The 25466-nt window shown below is 32.7% G+C and overlaps 1 protein-coding gene across 1 annotated transcript in view; it reads left to right on the top strand.

The window, feature by feature from the left end:
* The window catches only part of SCN3A (sodium voltage-gated channel alpha subunit 3), a 113786-nt gene that overhangs the window by 51668 nt on the left and 36652 nt on the right, over positions 1 to 25466 (top strand). The window contains exons 13-19 of the mRNA XM_006182595.3: positions 5119 to 5409; positions 10854 to 11201; positions 12220 to 12352; positions 13698 to 13936; positions 20924 to 21097; positions 22268 to 22624; positions 24426 to 24896. Coding sequence (XP_006182657.2) covers positions 5119 to 5409; positions 10854 to 11201; positions 12220 to 12352; positions 13698 to 13936; positions 20924 to 21097; positions 22268 to 22624; positions 24426 to 24896 — 2013 coding nt within the window. The remainder of the gene's footprint in view (positions 1 to 5118; positions 5410 to 10853; positions 11202 to 12219; positions 12353 to 13697; positions 13937 to 20923; positions 21098 to 22267; positions 22625 to 24425; positions 24897 to 25466) is intronic.

Raw genomic sequence — 25466 nt, 5'->3', positions numbered from 1 at the left:
TTTTCCACTAAATAGCCTCTGAACCTTTGTCAAAATCAATTGTTCATATGTGAGTGAGTCTATTTCTGGATTCTATTCTATTCAGTTGATTGATTGGTTTCTTTTTAGACCAATATCACAATCTCTTAAATCACTGTAGCTGTTCAGTAAATCTTGAAATCTAGTAGCTCTCCAACTTTGTTTTTCTTTTTTAAGGCTGTTTTGACTATTCCAGGTCAAATATATATTAAAAATGTATAGCTTCATATGAGTGTTAGAATCAGTTTGTCAATTTTAGTTTGGATAGTTTCTGTTGCTCTGTCTTCAAGTTTATCATCGTTTCTTCTGCCATTAATCCCCAGTGTAATTTTCATCTCAGACAGAATAGTTTTCATCTCTAAATGCTTGATCTGAATCTCTTTTATCTCCCACATAGCTAACATTTTGAACATACACAATACAGTTATAATAACTGTTTAAAATCCTGAAGTCCTTGTCTGCTGATTCTAACATCTGTGTCAGATTTTGGTCAATTTTAATAATTTTTTCTTCATTATTGGTCATATATTCCTGAATTTTTTGCATTTCTGACAAACTGTAGTTAAATTCTAGACACTTGTAACTTTAGCTTTCGGGGTGCTGGATATTTTGTATTTCTATAAAAATTCTTGATCCTTGTTAGGAAACATAGTTTCATTACTCATAAACAGTTTGATCCTTTTCCATCTTTAAACCTTTGAAGATTTGATAGGTAGAACCAGAGCAGCCTTTAGTCTAAGGCTAATTATTCCCTGCTACTGAGTGAAGATCCTTCTGAAAACTCTATCCAATGACCCATTCGTATAATGTCTTCAAAACCACTGTTACATGTATTTAGTCTGTTTTACTGGTTGTTTCAGGAGGAAAATCAAATCTGATCCATTACTATGTCCTGACCGGAAGCAGAAGTCCAAATAACTCTTGTGCATGGTGATTTTCTTTTCAGATGGATGTTTCCAAATATTTGAAGCATTATTTGAATGACAGTATATCCTTGGAATTTGTAGGTTGAAAATTTAAGTTTTTAATAAATCTGAGTTTGAAGATGCAAAACATATAGCATTAGATCCTTTCTGTTGAGGCTTTTTTGTGTGTGTGAGATGGATTTGACAACGAATTCCTTAGCTGGTTACCCAGCCCAACCATATACTTAACATTTGCTGAACATGCTGGTTCTGCTATTTTCATCTTATCATTGGGTACAGAGCAGTATCATGGTTATAGTTTATTGATTTTATAAGAAAAGCTATAAACAAATTTGGTGATACTTGAAAATCTCATAATGTATACTTCATGCTTGCCAGAAATTTCTACTGTATTTCAAGTATTTGAGTTTATCCCAGATCACTACAAATAAAATACATTTATAAGATAATGAGATAAGATAGCTATTTACAGGGCAAAGAATTTCTTCATTTCAAAGCTTAAAATAAATGTTATAGGAAATAATATATACATAAATATAGATAGTGTATAGTTGTATTTTAAAGAATTGGATTATTCTTTTATCATTGATTAAAAACAGAGAAAGCAATGTGCTTGAAAATACTAAGCAGACACACAGTATAAGAGTAAGAATGTATTCTGAAATCCAGCCACTTTAGGGTAAAATATGGCATCAGTTAAAAGAATATGTTTTAAATGTAGCAGTATAAGTGCACTATGTCTAACAGAAGTTTAAAGAACCTAGTTATCTATATCCTAATTAGGTCAGCTAAAAAAATGTCAATTCTTTTCATTAAAAAGTCAGTTATTAGATTCCAGTGATCAAATCATGATTTGACTCAGCTTTAGCTTCATACCTACAAAAATTTAAACTGATACCAGGGTAACTTATCCCAGTGTTTTAATATTGACTGGGATGGCACAGAACTAAGCTAGCTATTTTAACTCCTTATTGACAATGCAGGTAACAATGTCCAGTAAATAGCCAATGTTGAAGGCGAGGAGGGAGCTGAAGGCAAAGAGAGAGGGAGACTTAGTCCACCCATTAGATCATTGGTGCTCCTGTAATGTGAGTCTTCCTAACCACCTGTGACTCTTCGAAAGCTCTATCTAGCTAATGACTTCATGAAGCCCCACATCATTTCCATTTTTATTGAATATCTGCTGAGGGACCCTCTAGTGCTAGTCATTATTCAGACATGAAAAAAATGTCATATTCAAGCTCTTTTGACTCACAAACCAAGTGCAACTTTAAAAGATGGAGAAAGAAAACAACAAAGAAAGTTTTGTCCTATATCATCATAACTGTGTTTGGCATTTAATCTGTGATCTTTAAATGTCTAATAGTGTCCAGCATAGCATATTCCATAGCAGTGTATATTGGTCTGATAGGAAAAATTTAGGAGTAAGCTTTGGAACAAAATTAGAAATAGTGGCATTCAAGAGATCCAATATAATTAGGGGTAGAATTGTAATAAGTATAGTTAATGTCTTGTGATTTTAAAATGGGATTTTAAAACTGGATTTTATGTTTACAATGAAGTATAATCACACAGTCATGTGGTTTTATTTTTTTAAGGACACACAGAGACAGTAAGTTATAGAGCCTATTTTAAATCACACAAATGTTACAAGAAAAAGAAGATGTTATTCCCTGTGGAAATATTAAGTACATATTTGTTATCTGTTACAAGAGAAATACAGCAAGCCTGTTGTGAAAGTAACAGTATTAGTCTAAGCAAGCAGGACGTTGTCCACATCACAGTGCTGGGTATAAACAGGTACACAGACATGGGAGGTGACAGGAAACATCTGCCTTTGAGAGAACTGGCAAATCCCTGGAAGTGGAACAAATGACAGATTTGAGCTGACGAGTGACACAGAAAATGTGTTGTGTCGGGAGGTTACCGTTGTTGCTTTAGAAATCTGTTTTGGCTTTGAGTTATTCAAACTGTTACCCAGAATAAGTAGGGAAATCATGTCTTATGCAAAACAAATTCCGGAAGTGATTTAAATGAACATGAGTTTCAGAATTATGGCAAGGGAATATTACTACCACTTCCACTTCCTTTGTTTCTAACGACAAATAAGTCAATAAATGATTAGCACTGTGTGTTGTATTTCTGCCTATACAAAGTGGAAAGGAGGATTAAGAACTTTATTTGGATAAAAAAGAATATATGTATACATTCATTCTTTCAAGGAGTGGTGTATATTATGTATATCCTACTTATCAAGCACTATGCAACTATATTTAACTTGGTGCAAATTAGTATTTCATTTATTTACCTTATTTACACATAATATTATTAAACGTATTCATATTTATAAAGGGCCCTTAATATTTCTCATCTTTCATTATTGATGATATTAAAAGTGACGATAAAAGTGATGATCCAGAATTCAATTTAAAAATTGGGTTATCTGATTATATGTAATTCTATAAATATCTAATTTCTGAATTAATGTTTCATTTAAATGTTGAGCATTGTCTTTTATCAAGTCTTAGATCTGGTTTTCCATAGTATTCAATATAAACAAATATTTGTGTTACATTTTATGTGTTGCTTAGCCCAACACGTATACTTAGTACTATATGTAATACTATGGTTCCCATCCCTGGGGTCATTTTAATCCCAGAGAATTTGTATCATAGCACCTTTAGTTTTAAACCTTTTTTAAAAAAAATTAGTTGAGATGAGATTCAGAAGTGGAAGCTACTTAGGAGGGTTTGCTTCTCCTCAAGAAGGAGGAAACATAAAGTACAACATGTTGTCAAAGCATTAAATATAGGTTTTATCTTCTTTCCTAAAATATGTTTCTATTATACAGACCATTCTGACACATAGTTTAATGAGATCTTGAAAAGTCAAGCCCAAGCATGTCTTGATCTTCCCCCACTCCTGCCACAGTGTCTGAGACAACTGACAGCCTGATGGCCTCTTTTCATCCTTTATTCACGAAACATTTACGAAGCCTTTTTTATGTCAAGTGACATACTAGGCAATGTGCACACAGATACACATACACACACAAATGACAAAATTCCTATCTAGCTTATAGTCTAGTAGAGAAGATAAAATAAAATGGTAGCTAAATTTGAGTTGTTTGTATTTAGTAATCATGTATGTAAAGAGTTGAACCAATATCCTCATAATTTAATCATTTCTACTTCCATTATTATGTTTATAAACAGGAATATACTTAGTGAGAACTCAGCTTTGAGTTTCATATCTTCTCCAGTAATGGTAGATCATTTCCAGTCTAAAAATACTATTCATATAAATGAAAATACAAAACATCTGGCATGCCATGTTTCACCTCAGAGCTTCTGTGTTTCTTCAGTAGGTACAGAAATTCAAAATGCTTAAGTGTACTTAGTGCTGAAAAATGGAAAGAAAATATTTGAAGAAGTACTCATAATCCCTTGAATGATTATTTCATGCACTTATTAATATGTTAATAATTTGTTGTTATTTATAATAATAAATACTATATAAACATTTAAAAATTTCAAACTAAAAGTATTATGTACAAATTAATCATGTTAGTCTCTGGGATTAATATGATCCCAGGAATGGGAACTATAGTACTGAGTATGATTCAAATGAAGGGTAGGGTAAACTAGCCAATACATTCCCACTATCTCCATCTAGAGGTAAAATAGTAGACACTTTAAATGCTTTGAGTTCCCTCAAAAAAGAAAAGAAAAATTCTTTTGCCCTAGATTTAGAAGGAAAAAATACCACTTAGTTGTCACAATTACAAGTGGGAGGAACAAACCTATGGATGGAATTGGAATAGTAATCAGACCAGCAACCACCACTAAGAGAACATTTGCTTTTAAAGTGTAGAAGATATTTTTAAGAGAGTAACTGTTCCTTGAAATGAAGCTAATCTCAACAGTTTTTAAAACAGATTCCTCAGAAGATGTGCCAAACCAGAATTTTCTAGTCTTAATGCATAAACTAACAGTTTGCTTTATACTGTTTAAAGTTGGTCATTATTAAGTAAACTCTCTTGTAGTAAAACACAACAAAATGACCAGAAGACATTTTCACATATAGTTAATAGTCTCAAATGGCAACATGTGTACCAGAGCCAACTGTTTTGAAAGTTCTGTGTCCTAAATAGTGCCTGGTTTTGTTTGAACAGGCAGTTGCAGCAGCATCAGCTGCTTCAAGAGATTTCAGTGGAATAGGTGGGTTAGGAGAGCTGTTGGAAAGTTCTTCAGAAGCATCCAAATTAAGCTCCAAGAGTGCTAAAGAATGGAGGAACCGAAGAAAGAAAAGAAGACAGAGGGAGCATCTAGAAGGAAACAACAAAGGACAGGGAAACAGGTTCCCCAAATCTGAATCTGAGGACAGTGTCAAAAGAAGCAGCTTCCTTTTCTCTATGGATGGAAACCGACTGACTAGTGACAAGAAATTCTACTCCCCTCATCAGGTATGGTTTTTCTACTAATTGCTTCAGTTTTTCATTGCTATATTTTGGTATATTTCTGTAATATCTGATTTAAATGAGGGACAGGGAACCAACTTTTAATATGGTTATTTAAATTCATATCATAAATTATCTTTAAAAGGAACTTTTATTAAATCATTACTAACCTTTACTTTAAAGTAATCAGCTTTAAACATTGCACTAGTTTGAGACAACCTTTCTTAATCTGCTTTTTTGGGGGGTGGGGAGTGGGGTAAAACCTATCAAACTTTTCTCTTCAGTGAGACGTTTTATAATCTCTTATTTACCGTTTCTATTTTGAGACCTCAAATGAACTTACTTTCTTTGCATATAGGTTTCTGCCTTTATTATCTGAGGTTGTGACTGCAAGAATTTTGAAAAGAAATGTCTTTGAATTTTTCTTTTATCTTTTGATATGAGAACTGTACTGTCATGAGTTTCCATTATACTGATATGCTGTCATGCCATGATACATTAGAATGAAATTATGACCTAAATGCTCTTGAAGAGAACTAAATTAAAAGCAGTCAATTTTCGCTCTAATTTAATGCCAAATACAAAATTCTTCAGAATATTTTCAAGTCAAGGAGGGAAAATAGTTTCAACTCTTTGTTTATAAGCTTTATCAGTTGCATAATGAAAAGTAAATAGTTATGAAATCAATGATAAGTACAGTTATGGCTTTGAACTCTATTTGGGTCTATTAGAATTTCATGTGCTATGAATTATTAACTCTTCTAATCATATTAATCTAGGTCAGAATTATGCTCTAAAGATAATGCTTTGAGGGACATGCTATATAATTAAGTTAAAGCCCAAAAAAACACCAACTGTACATCAGTCAAGGGGTATAATATACATCTTATAAAGAACAAAAAATTTGGAATAATAGAGTGATAAGCATGAAATTCACTATGGTGTTTAGCTCTTCGTTGGGAGGAGAAGGCATATGTTAGGTATAAGTAGATGTTTATTTTATAATTTATATTGAATATGTAAGTATGAATTTTAAAAAGAAATAAACTCTATATTAATAACATAACTTGAATTCTCATGTTAGGACAAAATAGATATGAACACAGAAAAATTTATAAGATTAAAACCATTTTCCTACAGAAAATGCCAGTATCAGGAGATTCAACTATTATCTTGCATAGTACAAATATAAAGTATGGTGCTGAATATAATACAATTGGGACTAACTTGAAGCTCAATAGGGAAAATTAGTTTCTCAAATTAGATTTTTTTGACTTGAACTTCCCTCGATATTTTAACATTATTAAGACAATTAGGGTCATTAGGATTAGGAATATTTGACACTATAGCATGATGATTGATGTCACAAAAGTTTGTTCTTATCTCAACTCCAAAGTAGTTCCGTGACCTTGTTCGAGTCATTTCTACTTTGTAAGATTTCTGTAAAATGGGGTAATAATGTCTACCTTAAAGAGCTGTGGATTCTTAAAGAGATCTATGTATTAAGTAAAATACAAAAACTTTCTGTGACAAAGAGTGGAGCTCATATTAAGTTAAAATGGATGACTGAATTCCAAATGAGAGAAACTAAAAATGTCTGAGTAATTTGAGTTCTCACAAATGTATACACTTAGTAGCGATATTTACATGAACGTATTTAGGTGTTTTTGAAAATAGTATTATTTCCATTATTGTTTCATCATAATGCTCAAAGAAAAACTTGTGGATTAGTTCACTCTGCCAATCAACAAATACTTATTAATCATCTACGTAGAAGAAATAGTTCTAGAAAAAAATCTCAATGAAGAAAAATAAACAATTCTCTTATTTCATGAAACTTTAAAGGAGGAGACAGACAATAAATAAATAACTTATAGAATATGTCAGAAAGTGATAAGTGCTATGGGGAAAAATATAAGCAGGAAAAGGAGATTAGGAGCACTAACCAGAGGTAAAAATTTTAAATAGAGTGTCTTGAGTGGCCCTCACTGTAAAGGAGACATTTCAGCAAAGATTTAGAGGAGGCAAGGGAAGAAGCTATCTTATCGAAGAGCATTTCAGGCTCACTGAAGAGCAAGCATAAGGCCTTCAGCCTGGAATGCTTAAGAAGCAGCGGGGAGGCCTGTGTTAAGTGAACCGCAGAGAGGCAAGAGCAAAGGGAAGTTAGCTGACAGCCAGAGTTTAAATACTAAAAACAGGATCAGTATACACATATGTTATATGTAGTTCATTTTATATTTGTAGATACAGAGATAGCAGGATAGGTAGATAGGTAAGTAGGTAGAGAGAAAGGGAAAGATTGACAGATAAACTAGATAGATAGTAGATTTTCAAAAGTAAAAGGAATAGCCTATTAGCATTGATATTTACATATCTCAATAAAGACAGGCAGACAGTATTAACACAACTCACAGGCAAGAAGTTTACAATTTCTGATTGTATAAACAAAAAAGGACTCTCTGAAAGGTAAGAGAATCTGTGGACGTGGTGGGGATAGGAAGCATAAGATGGGCATCGCATAATGTTCAAAACAAATACATCTTCTAAAAATGTCAAGGCCAAGAAGCCATAAATTATGGGTATCCTGTCCTCTACTAACATGAACTTTTTAGATGTTATTTTACATTTATTACACTATTTTATTTTAAATAGATAATATATGTCCATGGTACAATATGAAAAAGTACTTAAAGATGTACAGTGGAAAGTGAATCCCCCATATAGATTTTATCTAGATTGTTTGGACATAAAGAGACAATGTATTTTAAACCAGAAGCTTTGTAGCTAGAACCAAGCATAGTTGTTGACTTATTGAAAACATTGATAAGTTACATACATTAAACTTATGCTATTATTTCCAACAAATACTCACTTTACATGCTTGAACTAGAACATTTTCAAATTCTCTGCATCGTCTTCCATTTTGACTTCTCAATCCACTTCAAGTTCAGTCCCTACATGTAGGATTGTGTCTTACATTCCTAAATTCTTCTATTTTCCCTTTTGTTACTAAAAATTACGAAAAAGAGTTCAGATTTACCTTCTTGGAACAAGGCAAAAAAGAAAAAAAAAGATACCTGGAATTTATGTTTTGGCATGTCTGAGGCGAAGAAAGATGGCCTTTTGGTCCTTAAAACATAAAAGCTTATTTTCCTTAGAGGAAGGGCTGTCAGAGCTGTGGGTATTCCCTCCACTCTGCTGCATCTTCTAGTGTGTTATTTTTGGTTTATTTTCTCTCAATACTATTTTTGCTATCTTCTTTTTTAGTCTCTGTTGCCTTGAAAGCTATGCTCACACCCATTATTATACTTTCCAAAGAGTGAACAGAAGTTTCAAATAAGCTTAAGGATCTGGAACGTCTTTAAAAACACCCCAACATAAAAACATGCAAATTAAAGGCATGTACCAGACACATTATGGATGTACACACATGCCACATACTCCCAACCAATATTGTGTAGATAGATTTTCAGTTTCTAAAGACAGTATCCTAACACAGGTATATTAAGTTGATTATATTAAACTATCCTAGGAATTAATATAAAACAAAATTAGTTCTCCTCTGAGTGTTAAGATGAGGTCCACTTGCATTAAAATTACCTGGAATCTGTGTTGAATATTCAGATTCCAGAGTCCTCCACCCTGCTTACTAAATCCCAATTCCAAAAATCTGGGACCTAAAAATACACACTAAAGTTTCAAAACACGAGACTGAACATACCAATATTATACTTATAATTTAAATTGAGCCCGAGGAGATTGAAAACAATATGATTCTTTATAATGAGGATTGAATGTCTTCACAATGTCTAATTTCTTGATCACTTTGATGACTGGAAAATTAGTCTAACTACTGTGTAACATTGGGTAGACAAACCTACTGCACGAACTGAGTGTCACACAGACACAGTCTCAGGCTGGATAAGCTGGGCAGTTCAGTAATTCCTGTGAATATTTCTAACCAAATCCAAAGCAACAGCACATTTCTCAATGAATAATATCCTTTGAGAACATCACTGAGGCAGAGGGCAACAAAGATTATTCTAGTGCTTTGCAGTCTGGAAAAAGCCACAAAAATAAAGCTAAAAATGGGGCATAAGAAAATCAACATGACCTATTAGGCAGAGGGACCAAAAATAAATTTGAGGGAGTCTGCCTTTCCTGTTTTTTTTTTTTCCACTAAAATTATTTTCTTTAGTTTTTTTTTTTTTTTCTTTAGTTTTATATTGAAGCTTGGAGGAAGAAAGGGAAGGCTGAGGCATGTTTACTGCTGGCATATAGATTTGTATGCATATGTATGTGTATATATGCAGATACATTACCCTGGCTGTGCAGAGAGGTAGAACAGGCCATGAGAGAGGAAGTAAGCAGGGGAGACAGGGAATGTCATTGCTAATGAGAAGGGGAGTAAACAAAGGTTCTGCAGGTGAATAGAGATGTTTTTGAAAATTATCACCAAGGCTAGAATAAACACAGAATTATTTGGTGCTGCTAATTTAAAATCCGTTCAAAAAGTGAAAGAAGGGACTGCATGCTAAATCCCCATTTTCCAGTAGCAGAAGCTGTTTACTTGGTTTATTCATAAATGTACGTAAATTTTAAAGTTTTGAATCATCCAGTTTTTTCAATAAAATTAAAGTGAGATCAGAAGAATAAGCTGTCTTCCACATCACTCTTATTGGTAAAGTCATGTATAAATCATCTTACTTTTTTAAGCAAGTGTTAAATTTTAAACAATAGTAATTTACATAGTTTAAGAATTCTCTCTGTTGTGTTTGCTATGACATATATTCTCTCAAACAAGGTGAATCATTAGTAGCCATTTGGGAAACTGTTAGCAAATTTAGAAGACAGCATCATAGTTAAATTTCATGACTTATTATGCCCATGTGGATAGAGACAAGCAGGTCCAGAAAAAAAACAGTACTTTCCTTTTAGAATTCAGAAACAGAGAATGGAGAGATAATGGTTTTGTTTTTAAATCATTATCCCGAAGTGAAATATTGGTACAAATATTTTAAATTTAAGTTAGTAGTCTCACTTGAACCAAAACTTATTTTCCACATTGCATGCCCTTTCAGATAATAGGACTTAGGAGTGAAAGCCACCTACAAAAAGAATCATTTGACCTCTCCAGCATCAGGTTCTGCACTTGTAACATTATGATAACAAAATCTACCTCACAGAACTAAAGATTAAATACAGTGGTAGTACACTTAGTAAATTTCATATCAGGATTCTTAGTCAGAAAAACACTCTTTTATGTTTAAATTTGCATTGTGGTTTTTAATAAAAATATCAAAACATACATGTTCTCTATAAACTTGATTACCTGTGTTTAAGAGCAAGACTATTCTAACCCAAAAGCAAATAGATTCTGCAATATTAAGACTTTTACTAAATAGTTGTGTCCCCCATCCCCATTCTTTCCTTCCTTGCTCTCTCCTCAGTCTCTGTTAAGTATCCGTGGCTCCCTGTTTTCCCCACGACGCAATAGCAAAACAAGCATTTTCAGCTTCAGAGGTCGGGTAAAGGATATTGGTTCTGAAAACGACTTTGCTGATGATGAACACAGTACATTTGAAGACAGCGAGAGCAGGAGAGACTCACTGTTTGTGCCACACAGACATGGAGAGCGACGCAACAGTAACGTTAGTCAGGCCAGTATGTCATCCAGGATGGTGCCAGGGCTTCCAGCAAATGGGAAGATGCACAGCACTGTGGATTGCAATGGTGTGGTTTCCTTGGTGGGTGGACCATCAGCTCTAACCTCACCTACTGGACAACTTCTGCCAGAGGTGATAATAGATAATAAAGATAATAGATAATAAATTAGCTACTAATAACATTCTACACCAATTTGAAATCATCAAGGCCTGGGCGATTTAGCCTCTTATATCATCCTATTTCCCCAAAATGAAAGTCCTTAAAAACAATATACTATTGAATGGAAAACAACAGAATCTTTAGAACCAATTTTATTGTTTGGGACCATTAACTTTCAAATGCTTTAGGTTAAAAGAGCCCAGTTTTTAGAGTCTGGGGTGAAACTCGTATTTGCAAATTCAGTAGACCTATCAACAGAAAATTATGGACACTACAACCAAATTGCTATTATAGATGTATGTTCACTCAGAATTGTATAAGTATATATTCATATTCTGAAGATTTCATATGCTTAAAACTATATATTGTAATGACCAATATATTGATAATGGGCAGTTTTCATACAACTGTCAGTATTACAGTGACTCTAAAATGTTTTGATTTCTTATAGGATAGCATATAGAAATAATTAAAGAAATCTCAGGAAAGCACACACATTTCATTGTACATCTGTGTTTGTGCATGGAAAATAATTGGCCCATATATGTCAATATTTTCAATATAGCCTCAAAGAAAATAATTCAGCCTTGAGACTATATAATACTATTATTTGCTTTGGGGGAAGATTGATTATTAATCATTGAGATAAGTTAAAAATACTTTGCATTTGAATGAAATAAAACAATGTATGACTTTAGCATGTTTATGAAAATTTTCCCTGAAAACTTGAACAGGTAAATTAAAATATTTCTGCAAATAATTGCCCTATACAATTGCATCGAACTGGTGAATTTTTGTTTCAATTCTTTAGAGTATCACCTGTGATTTTTTTAAGCATTTATAACTTAATAATAAATTCAGTATTTTATTATTACTTGAAAATTGTTACTTGAAAAAATTGCATGTAGCATGATTTTCCAAAGAAATGCTATGTAATGTTGTATTATTCATTGAAAAGGGTGGTTTGAGCCATCAGTATTTGGTTTGCAGGGCACCACCACTGAAACAGAAGTCAGAAAGAGAAGACTAAGTTCTTATCAGATTTCAATGGAGATGCTAGAGGATTCCTCTGGAAGGCAAAGAGCCGTGAGCATAGCCAGCATCCTGACTAACACAATGGAGGGTAAGAAGGCCATGGGATAGTCAGCTTCCTATGATGATTATATACTTTGTGGAACTATTCCTTCTTCCCAAAGAATTACCAAAGTCAGTTACCCAAGATTAGAACTGTATAATAGACCTAAGTAGATGATGTATGGAATGCATTATCATCACATTGATTACAGAAACCAATATTGTCCTAATTTCTTTTTGAGTCCATTCTCAATATCAATCTGCAGGTTTTTATCTGCAGAGTAATATTTCACCACTCGATGTCTCATCAGTGAGGATTTATCCTTATATTATATTATCCTAAAGCAATTAAACATTTTCTTTTTTTAAGTTTTGTTGTGTAGAAGCACAAGGAAACATCTCTTTCAAGCTTTAATTTGTTCTCCAGGCATGGAGGTGGTGATAGGTTGGGAGGCATATGAATGAGTGGGAGAAATCAAAACCTGTGCTCTACTTCAACAAGGACCCTAAAAAAAAAAAATCTTCCCTCCATCTTCCACATACACAGAAACCATTACATTCCTCCAAAGGACAGTTCACACAACTGCTTGTAGATTTTGACACACAGGAATGGGCAGCAACTGTTACTCCCTTGTTCATTCATTAAATAAGTCCCCACTTCTTCAAAGTTTGGAGGAATGTTATACCAGCACTGCAGTTTGATAAATCAATTATAAATCATTTCTAACATTAGTTCTTTGGAAAACTTCAATTACATTTTGTATTTTATCCTGTTGGTGTACTGGATATCCAAACAGTCACATAATAATTACTTTATAACAGGCTTCACCCATTAAATTACTAATATCTTTTTTATATGTTAGGCATAAAATTCTTAAAGATATGAGTAAGCATGAATAACAGAACTAGATTTAGGTCTGAATATATACTGAGACGAAGGACACACTAGATTCTTGTTGTGTGCAAGATCAATGTATATGTGGAGACAGGGAGAGGAAAGAATGCATCACACATTAATAAGGATCACAGCTTTAGACAGTTTTCTTAAAAAGATGATTTCAAAAGAAATAATAATTGATACATTTAATAATTCTGTAAAGCTTACTTTAAAATTCTGTTTTGATAAAGAAAATATAGCAATTTAATGACCAATTAGCTAGTTATTAGGTAATGAAGTTAGTTTGAGGCAAAATATTAAATCCAAAGTATTTATTTTCTGCTTGATTAAAGGAGAAAGTTTATTTACTTGACGTTTTTATGAATATTTTGTGAAAATATTTAATAAAATTTCCATCCCCAAGTAGAAGCATCAATTTTATCAAATAATGTATAATGTAAACAACAAATAATTTGTTTTTGTTATTTACTACTCCTACTCTTTATTGCTCCCCCAGAACTTGAAGAATCTAGGCAGAAATGTCCACCATGCTGGTACAGATTTGCTAATATGTTCTTGATCTGGGACTGCTGTGATACATGGTTAAAAGTAAAGCATCTTGTGAATTTAATTGTTATGGATCCATTTGTTGACCTGGCCATCACCATCTGCATTGTCTTAAATACCCTCTTCATGGCCATGGAGCACTACCCAATGACTGATCAATTCAGTAGTGTGTTGACTGTAGGAAACCTGGTGAGTTCATTTGAAGTTTTCTTATTTCTTTTGTCAGAGATGGGACAGATAGACCAAAGAAGAAATCCATCTGTGCTGTGTGGAACCCCCAAATTATACCCTCTTTCTTCATAAGAAGAAATATTTAGAGGGTTATTACAGAGAATCTCAGTGATAAGTTCTAGAATTCAACTGGTATGAATGCTAATTGTTGAAACCAACACCCGTGCTGATTGATCATGGTGTCTAAAACTTTGTAAACTTGTTAAAATTTTTATTGTAATTCTTGCTGGAAATATAGGTTCAGAAAAACCATGAGATCTAATTCTAGCTCTACAAGCATGCAGTTTTAACAAAGAAAATACACAGCTTCTGAAGAAATCATGTCTTTTGAAGGGTATACACAAAGACTGATTTCTGTACAAAAGAGGGCATAGTATTGAACTGCCTAATCAAATGCTTCAGTAGAATTCACACAAGAGAATAAATAGGGGGTAAAAATGCATTTGTAATTTAGCCACATTTTTACTTCAAATAACTTGAGCAGACATCTATGTATGTGTATGCTGACATGTTTATTTCCTAAGTCTATATGAAGAAATTGAAATGGATGAACAAGTAAGAAAAGAATTTATGTAGTTTATTAATCAAGACTTTCCTTTTTGGCACAAGACAGAAAAGAACTCAAACTCAAACAGAACTAGCTTAAGAGGAAAATAAAAGACTGACTCATGGAATGGAAAGAAAAAGATGAACTACCAAACCATATGAAGAGTAATTTTCCAATTGGGCTTCAGGAAATGCTTTAACCAAGGGCTCGGATGTAGCACAAACATTCACTGCATCTTTTATTTGTAGGTCAGGAAACATGCTCAGCCATAGCTCACTGGTTTTAAATTTTGTAACCTCTGCACTGGAAAAAGACTCGATCGCTTTTTCAGTTCCAGTTCAAAAACTCTCATGAAGGACTCTATTTGGCATACATAGCTTGATGCTTGCTCATCTCTGGTTTAAACAACTTTGGCAGAGGGTGGAGTCATGTGAAAATGGCAAACTTGAAATTATACACATAGAGGAGCAAGTCCTAACAGAAAAAGAAAAGAGAATACTGGGCAAACAATTGCATAAATGTCTACCCCTATAAATTACTTCCACTTTGCTCCATTATTTGACTCAGTAGAACACCCACCAGATTCTTGAGATTTTCTTCATTTTTTGGCACCTATGATACTGATTCTTTTTTTTTGCATTTGTTCCTTGATCTTTCCAATCACTCCATCTCTGCCTCCTTTTCTGGACTTTTCTTCTTTTGCCCATTAAGATTATGTTTTTCACTCAATATTTCTATGTAGTTCAACAACTCTAGGAATTATCTACCCTTATGGTATAAGCTGTGTTCCATTCATGTGTTTCTAACTGTTACACATCATTGCTCCAGGATAACTTTAAACACAGTATGTCACATCTGAAAGATTACCTTTCTCATGGTTTATTAAAAGTCCTAAAAAATCTCAGTTCAGTCTTATGTTACCTCTAGTAGTAGCTTTCTAGCTTCAAAGAGCCTTCTAGCTTCAAAGATAGAAATTCTATAGCCAGTTGATTTGCTTTCCCTTTATTTCTTATGTACAATTTTACACAAAGACCCATTATTTCTTTTTTCCAGGTATCAATTTTTTAATCCTATTACTATTAAAATTATATTTTTAGTACTCTGCACTCAGTATGCTTTCACCTTGCTAAAGTATCTATTGTCTATATTTGTGGTTCAGCACTCTTATCTGGTTTTCAAGACTCCCCATCTGATTCCATCCCTCCTCTACCATCTTATTTTCCATTGTTTCCTAATCAGCCACCACTAGTCGCATCAGAACAGCCTTTTTACTGTACCACACAAATGTTTATATGTTTACATATGGGAAAATGTTTTCTACATTCAGATTTAAAGTGTTCTGGCTCAGATCACTCCATCTCAATTCTTCATACTCTTCAAGGTCTAAGTCCAGCCTCATCTCCTCTAATATGGTACTCAGTCCATACTGAACACCCTTTTCTTAACTCCTAATGCATTTGTGAATAAAACATCATTGAATTTATTAAACATTGTCTTATTGTATCATAATTCTTGCTTTTCAAATCAACCATAAATTACTCCATAGCAGAGATCACATCCCAATTTTTCTTTTGTATCTCCCATAGTGTTTACATGGTTGAAGCCCAATAAATAACCATCCGGTTGTTTCTTACCCAAAGGGCTGCATCATGTAGCATGGTTTCATGAAAGAACATGGGCTTTGAAGTCAGGTGGAACTAGGTTTGACCTTATTGCCAGTGCTTACTAATAATGTAGCATCTGGATAAGTCTGATAAAAAATCTGAGTCTTTGTTTCTATTATTGAAACGGATATAATAATACTCATCTCCTAGAGTTGTTGTGAAGGTCTAATGAGGTAATATGAAAACACTTAGCACTGTGCCTAGCATCTAGCATGTGCTCAATAAACAATTTCCTTCCTCTTATATATTGCTATTAACCTTTCTTTGAAATACTGGCGGAAAATAGTTCTGCTCTAACTGTTGTATTTTTTCCAGGATATTGGACAGTGAAGGAAGTTAAATAGTTAGGAAGAATTTTTGGAAATTTGTCAAAGTGAAGCAGGAAATTGAGGTTTTATAGAATTTCAAAGTTTAAGCAATTGAGTATGGTAGCACAGGATAAGAGAGTTTAGATTATAGGATGATCAAATGGAAAAACACTAGACTAAAGCACTAAATCTGGGTCCAAGTCCAGTTGTCCATGTCTGGGTCGTCTTGAAAAAGTCACAGATCTTCTTTTCTCAAGAGTACAATGTGTTGAACTAGATGATCTCATGGCCCTCCCACTTCTAAAATTCTATAACTTTGAGTAGCAATGGAGATAATGAGGTAGGGAAGTGGTGTGAAAGACTGATCACTGATAGACTTGTTTGTTATAGAACAAAGAGGTAAGTAGTATTGGGGAAACAAGACTCATCAAGACAAAGAGAATAGATGACAGAGTTGACTTGAGTTAACTATTTCTAACCATAAGAATAGGAGAATGTGTAAACTGGCTGTTTCTGTTGGCTAAAAGCTCATTATTAGCAGTAGTGATAATGTTCTATATGTGTAAGGCATCTCATAGTTTCTTATATCTTATTTTATACCCATAACAAGCTTTATAATATTTATACATGAAAAATAATATATATACATATACACAGAGAGAGAATATATTCCTTATAAAATACTATAAGGAATTCCTATAAGGTACACAGCTGACTTTGAATTTATATTATACACCATGGATGGATGTTGCATTGCATATTTTCGTGGGGAGTTTATAGTTTGCTCGTTAAAATAAATTTAAATTTTCTGTGGACTAGTTTATTACTGCTCACATGATTGCATATTGCCTTATAAATAAGGACATCGAGGTTTTGGTTAAACTGATAACAAAAGAATGTACCATAAAAGAGTTATGGAACTTTCAGTCATTACTTAGATCAGAGTACCCTTTTGTATCCTGTTTCTGGAGCATATAAAATTATATCACTTCCCTGTTGATTAGATTGATCAAATTTGAGTAATGAGACCTCAAATCTCTATTGAGTTTTTTGAAGATGCTCTGTTTTGTTTTGTTTAATTTTGCTTTAACCATTATAAAATCCATGCACCCACCATAGGGATTCTGTAAGCAAGAAATCTTACATCAATCATAGTAGGTTAGATAATATCTTCATCATACAAATATTTCCAACTAACTTGCAATTTTTTCTTCAGGAAATATCGATAGAGATTTGTAGCTCCTACACTGATTACTTTCCTCATTATAACTCTTGTAACCAGTAATTAAAGATTCATGATATCCCTTTATTCTGGTAGACCCAGAGGGAAACTTAGAAAAGTACATGTTCTAAGGATGCTACAGGCTATTTGCAAATAAAAGCCTAAAGAAACACAATTAGCAAAATTATTTTAATTAAATGGTGTGGTGTAGGATATGAACTCAAAATCTTAGGAAAGGGACATGATAACTCCTTGAAAGAAAAAAAAAATGGCTCTTGTTTATTGAAAGATAAAACACTTGGGAACCAAATCCAATAACTCATCTAAGAGGCCTCTTGCACCAATGAAAGAGTGCTATTTGGCCTTTCCTAGTGTAATGTAAAACTGCCTTTGTTGTCTCCCTCTAACAACTACTAAAAAGGCTCTTGTGTAACAATTATTATATTTACACCAAAATTTCTAATAAAAATTGCTAAACAATACAATATTGATAGAAAGCCAAGAATATTAGACACAGACCTGATGAATCATCTCAATATCCTCATTTGATGAGGGAAAAGAAAATCATAAATGTTAAACAATTTCCCACGATTTTTCTCTAAGTATATTTAAATTTCATCCTCCAAAAAATCAACAACAAATAGTTAAAAACACAAATCCAAAAGGCATGAGGATGATAAAAATATAACTATTAAAACAAGAAGCTAATAGTAATGGAGCAAAAGGAGGCTATAGTTACATTAAGTTCACTACAAAGAAATGGAATGTCAGTCTGGGCAAGTACAGGTCAAAGACCCAACATTCAAACTTCAGCCTTCAGAACAAACATTTATACCTTTTTAATGTATCAACAGAACTTTCCTATAAGTTCTCAATAAAGAAACTTCCCCAGTCCTAAATTGAGACCTTAAACTCTAACATTTGATCATGCCAAGTCCTGTACTCCCCAAAACAACTCAAAATACTCAACATTTGTTTACTCTTGGTCCAGATTCCCAAGATGATTCTAATCAATACCTTTAGCATTTATACTTTTACTAGTTGTCTTCTGTCATCACGTACGATAGGCTAGGAACTTTTCACTGAATTTATCTCCTCATTAAAGCAGCTGGCTTAGGAAAGCTATCTGTTGTCCATAAGAAATTTATCAGCCTAAATGAACTAGGTTTATGCAATCTCAGGTTTGTATTTCCTAATTAGTATTGTATTTTTAAAGCCTAGTACAATGTCTAGTAAGTGCTCAGAAATGTCTTATGAATGAATGAATGGTTACTTTAGCATATAATTCAAAGTTTCAAAAAACAAAATGCCTCTGCAGAAGACAAAATATAATTAGGCTAAATCCAAGCAATAAACTTGTAATATGTTTTTATTAATTGTCTGAATCTTAAAAATTCTTTGTGATTCAGAAATTCAATGGCAGCAGAATGTATGTTTATAAACCACACATTAGCATTGTTTATAAACCATGCATGGGCTTTTTGTACAAAATTGTGTACATATCCAGAGGCTGCCATTTTTGATGAAGTTTTAAAGTTATGTAAACATAGGCATCATAATCAATATCCTGGGTTGACCTTTGGTAGAATGAGGAAGACTCTAAAAACTCTTAATCATTGACAATGATAAACTAGATTAAAATGTACCAAAAACAGTACCAGTGATTTTTAAGGCCTGAATTGAAAACATTTAAAGAGATAAATAGCTATGATATTAAATTGCAAATTGTAATTAAAATGTTATTTTTAAAGAGAAGTTTCATGCTGGGATTAAATTTTAGATAAAAGAATATAAATTGAAGGCATAGGTTTTTATAATGCAGGACATTTTCTAGTCATTTCAGAAGAACTGAAAAGTTCATCTTATGATTTTCTGTAGGAAAAGATACTTGTAGATCATTTACCTCAATCATTTCTACTCAATTTAACTAATATTTTCTATAATAAGGCTGCTTATTTCAAATAGTAGCTTCTCCTGAAACTATATGAGAAATACAATTTGTATGAATAAGAACTTATTTTACACTCACCAGGGGAAAGGACTCCATGGTGAGTCCTTTTATAAAATGAAAAAATTCACCTTTTAATGTGCATTCCACCATATATGTGGATTTTCATGTACTAGGCTTTCTTGAAATGCATTTTATTTCTCTTTGAGTGAATGAATGATGAACTGAAGTGAAGCCATTTTTTCTGAGATGGATATTTCCCTTTCTGTGATTAGGAAATGAGATATTAGCTGCATTTACTCATTTGTAAGAATGAATCAAGATTTTGTTTAATTAACATATTTAAGAAACCAAATAATTTTGATACTGTTATTTTGACAAAGTTCCTTCAAGGTAAAGGCTGATTTACTTTGGTAAGTGGTAAGCTTGACGTTACAGTCATAATATGCAGCTTTTGCCTATAATTAATTAAGATAATTACTTGAAGCGATTTTTTGCAAGAGTAATTTCATAGTTCTTCATGTCCTTGGGTCTCTTAGCCTGTGGTTCTGAGTTTAAAAACAAAACCATTTCCTTTCTATTGTCAAACAGACATTTACCCAGCCACTCAAATAATTTATTAATACTAATTATGGGTGCATGCATACTGAGAATGTTCTCCTGCTGCTTTCAATTAAATCTGCAGTCCTTGCTCTATTTATCCATTAACCTTAATTCTGAGGCATGAATCCAGAAATGATCATTACAAAACATTTGTGGCAAACTCACTCTTGTTTCAGGAATGTTTATAAAACTATAGAAGATGGTGTGCCTTTAAAAAACACACACACACAAAAATCAAGAACAAAATGTTTTTTTTAACCAATTTGAAGTAACTTTTGAGTGACTTCCAATAACATATAGATTTGTTCCTAATGCAATACTTTTAAAAAGTTGGTTGTGATTATGTTGGAAGCATAATGTACCAAAAAGGGCAATAATTCAGTAGCTATCATTTAGTATCAGATATCAAATGTGAAAAAATAAAAGGTTTTAAAGTCAGCATTGTCTTAGAAATCTAGCAGATTCATTAAATAATACAAATCCATTTAAAATACTCCCCTGGAAAAAAATGCTAAACTTATATCAATTTGTCACATTTCTTCACTTTAAATTTTAGATATTTTTACTCATAAGTGTTTAATATTCCTTACAGATTCTTACAGAACCAAAAGTTTTCCAATACTTGTGAAGTACTGATCTCTATTTTACTTTAGGTCTTCACTGGGATCTTCACAGCAGAAATGGTCCTCAAGATCATTGCCATGGATCCATATTATTATTTCCAAGAGGGATGGAATATCTTTGATGGAATTATTGTCAGCCTTAGTTTGATGGAGCTTGGCCTGGCAAATGTGGAGGGACTGTCTGTACTGAGATCGTTCAGACTGGTATCTGCACAGACCATGTTTATATTCTATCTTTCATTGGCATAATATTTTGAAAATGAATCAATGTGCGCTTTTATAGTTTTTATATATTTTAAACTTACACCAATATGTGAGGTATTTCAAAGAAAATATATATTCTCTTTAAAGCTGAATGTGACTATTTTTCAAGAATGATAAAAACGGTTGAAACACTTCAAATAATTACCTATATAAGGCACATTTAAAAACACACTTGTGCTTCTAAAATTATGTTTTAAATTTACTTTAAAAATTTTTTGCTTTAAAGTCTGTAAAGAAATGCAAATAAAAACTTTACAACCAATTAATCTTAGCTTTTTCTCAGCCTTACTCATATAAGTGGGATCTACTTTAAAGGAACATGCGGGAAAATATTTGATCCTATTAGCACCTTAAACAATGGTATAACAATTTTTTTAACTTAGTGAAAAAATATTTTAAAATATGTAAAATTTTACTGGAAATTAAGTAAAATGTGTATTTTTCTAATTGAAAGGAAGCATCTCTATAAGTTTGCCAGATTAGTTCATTTTACTTTTAAATTATAAATGTCCTTTAAAAATATATAACTCATACTTTTAATATTTCTTTTTACTCTCTAAAATACAGTCTGAAGGTGACATTAGTTTACTAAATTCACAAATGTCTCTAATTAAAATATTAATTTGTTTTCATGGTTATATCTGGTGATGAATCAGAAATGTTTTATTTATCACCTCTGACATATTTTATCTCTTTTATTTTTTCATTTAAATGATATTGGAGGGTATAGCTCAGTGGTAGAGTGCATGATTACCATGCACGATGTCCTGGGTTCAATCCCCAGAACCTCCACAAAAAATTTAAAAATAAAAAAAACCAAACAGGACTTTAGAGATGAAAAATCTAATACCTAAAATAAATAGATAGATAGATAGATAGATAGATAGATAGATAGATAGATAGATAGACAGACAGATAGATGTGATTTGATTTACAATTCCAGTATTATCAACACTTTTTTTCTGGATCTGAATTTGTTTAGTATGGTTTGAGATTTTTATATTGCTCAGAGGTGGGTTTACAATATAGCATACTGATAAAACAATGTCTAAATAACTTTTAAAATTATATTGTGATTACTACTAAGAGTATGTTTTCACTTGATTACAGCTTCGAGTTTTCAAGTTGGCAAAATCCTGGCCCACCCTGAATATGCTAATTAAGATCATTGGCAATTCTGTGGGAGCTCTGGGTAACCTCACCTTGGTGTTGGCCATCATTGTCTTCATTTTTGCCGTGGTCGGCATGCAGCTCTTTGGTAAGAGCTACAAAGAATGTGTCTGCAAGATCTCTAGTGACTGTCAACTTCCACGTTGGCACATGAATGACTTCTTCCACTCCTTCCTCATTGTGTTCCGAGTGCTGTGTGGAGAGTGGATAGAGACCATGTGGGACTGCATGGAAGTCGCTGGCCAAACCATGTGCCTTATTGTTTTCATGTTGGTCATGGTCATTGGAAACCTTGTGGTACGTATGTATTGCAAACACTCATAATTAAGAACAAGATCAAACAGTACCTAGGAAGGTGGCCTGATGCAGCAGACACGTGTGGTTTTATCAACAACCTAGACTCAAATCCCAACACTAGCACTCTGAGCATAGGCAAGTTACTTAACTTCTCTCAGGCTCAAGTTCCCCAGCTATGATACTGGAATAACAAAACTAAAGTCTTATGATTTATGTGAGGATTAAATGAGATGTATCTGTGAAAGTCTGGGAACAAAAATATTAGTTTTTTGGTTTCCTTCTTCAAAGAAATGTTTTTATCATCAAGATTAACTTTGTCCTAACATTATTTTTATGGCCTGCATTATTTTTTGTCCTAATATTATTTTGATAAGATAATAATCTCCACTAATTCTAAAAAAAATACTACTCTGTACTGAAATTGTTCTTTATACATTCATAGTTCATACTGTTTGCTTACACAGAGACATGTCTCATATTACCAAATTTTGAAGACAAATTTCGATGAAATAGAGCACTCTATTTTAGCTATGTATTGTAAGTATCCAAATGACTTGGAAGGGGACTAAATATATTCTTCCCTGAATTTGTTTTATTAAAGGAAAATAAATTATTGCAGTTTAAGTTATTCACAGGTATGGACATTGACCAGATTTAAAAGACTTACTTCTAGCTCTGACTTAAAAGCAGTAATGTAAAAGCACAATTTATACGTTTACATGTTTTAATACATAAATTTCTCAATTATGTATGGACAAAGTGTTTATGCTGTCATACTGAACCTTCCTTAGAGAAGTACATTTCAAATGAGATTGCTTAGAGGCTTGTGGTATATTGTGGACAGGCAGTATTTTTTCAGAACAGTAAATTAGGAAGCTCTAGATTCTGAACAAATCTGATATAAAAATAAGAAAACAAACTGGGCTTCTGGTTTAGTATGTGCCTTCCTACCATGTAGCATGTTTTGAAACTCAGTAACTACACTTAAAGCTTATAGTCCTATAAATATTATTTTGAGTCAGCTATTATGAATTATTCTTGTATTAATCATATTTTATCAGATAATTGGGTAATACTTTCCCCATGTATCTCAATGATACCCTGAGATTTATTCATATTTTCTGTGAAAATTAAAAAGGAAAAAGAAAAGTAATTTACATTATTTGGGTCCAGCCTAAATCCGGGAGTAATTTTAGATATTTCTCTATCTGTTAAACTATTTGGACAAATACATTTCACAGTCTATTGATGGGAAATGTGTTAAACTTTATATAATTTGCATTTAGAAATTTCTGCTATAAAAGTTTGTGGCCATTGGACAATGAAACTTATATTTCTAGTATATTGTTTTAACACTTACCCACCAGGCTATTAAATAAATAAAGTTATTATTTACATACATGAAGCTAGACATTCCATAGACAAACTGATAAAATGAAGTAAAATGACTAAAATGAAAATACTTCTTTTTTTCTCATTGGCCAAAACCACAAAAATGGGATTTTGTCTTTTCACTGGCAACCCTGAGAAGACACAATTTAAATCTTAGAAGCTCTGTTTTCCTGCTGTCCTCAGTTCGAAAGAAAAGGTGCTTGTTTTACCATTTTGCCCTTACAGCAGGTAGAGGATATCAGGTCCTTTAAATAGTGTTATGATTGAGACAAGGTGTCTGAAATGTAGTAAGTATTCAAGAAGCATTTGTTGAATTAATTTTAACAAAGACTTATGAGTTCCCTGTTTAAGCTATTATGTTTTTACATACTTCAATATTAATGCATCATATTTTCTTTTCTTCTTTTAGGTTCTGAACCTCTTTCTGGCCTTATTGTTGAGTTCATTTAGCTCGGACAATCTTGCTGCTACTGATGATGATAATGAAATGAACAATCTCCAGATTGCTGTAGGAAGGATGCAAAAGGGAATTGATTATGTGAAAAATAAGATACGAGAGTGTTTCCAAAAAACTTTTTTCAGAAAGCCGAAAGTTCTAGAAATCCATGAAGGCAACAAAATAGACAGCTGTGTGTCCAATAATACTGGAATTGAAATAAGCAAAGAGCTTAATTATCTTAAAGATGGGAATGGAACCACCAGTGGTGTGGGTACCGGAAGCAGTGTTGAAAAATATGTAATCGATGAAAATGATTATATGTCATTCATAAACAATCCGAGCCTCACTGTAACAGTGCCAATTGCTGTTGGAGAGTCTGACTTTGAAAACTTAAATACTGAAGAGTTCAGCAGTGAGTCAGAACTAGAAGAAAGCAAAGAGGTAAGAATGCTTTTAAAGTTTTTGTTGCATTTCCTATAATACCCTGCACTACAGTTATCTGATATTTTACAGTGTTTACATGCATTATTTAATGGTGAATTGAAGTTCATATATATATATATATATATATATATATATATATATATATGGTAATGTTGAGAAATTATGACATATTCTTTATTGGGAATTCCATGCATTGAAATTCCAGCTTTCCACAGGACGTCATCATTCTGAATAATTAGTATATTTATCTTCTTGATAGTTTGAAAGTCTGATTTAAAAGGTGGTCTTCCAAAAAAGAGATGTTATTTAAACACTCTATTCTTCATTACATTGTGCTTTCTGGAAAAATCAATGAGCCACGTTTTATTGATCAGTGTGAAAGTGTCATCTCCTTACTTTCTATAACATACTAAGTTTTGCTATGATTTTTTAATATGAAAGTTTTGTGTAGTTTTTGTTCACCTCTAAAAGTTTTATTGATTATGATAAGAGTGTTATTCATTTATGAAAATGTTACACATATTAAGTAAAAGTAGCACTGATTACATTTAGCCCAGTCAAGGATGA

This window comes from Camelus ferus, chromosome 5 (assembly GCF_009834535.1).
Source record: "Camelus ferus isolate YT-003-E chromosome 5, BCGSAC_Cfer_1.0, whole genome shotgun sequence".
In the NCBI taxonomy this organism is placed as follows: Eukaryota; Metazoa; Chordata; class Mammalia; order Artiodactyla; family Camelidae; genus Camelus; species Camelus ferus.
The sequence above is the reverse complement of the archived record's forward strand: the minus strand, read 5'-3'. Positions and strand labels throughout refer to the sequence as shown.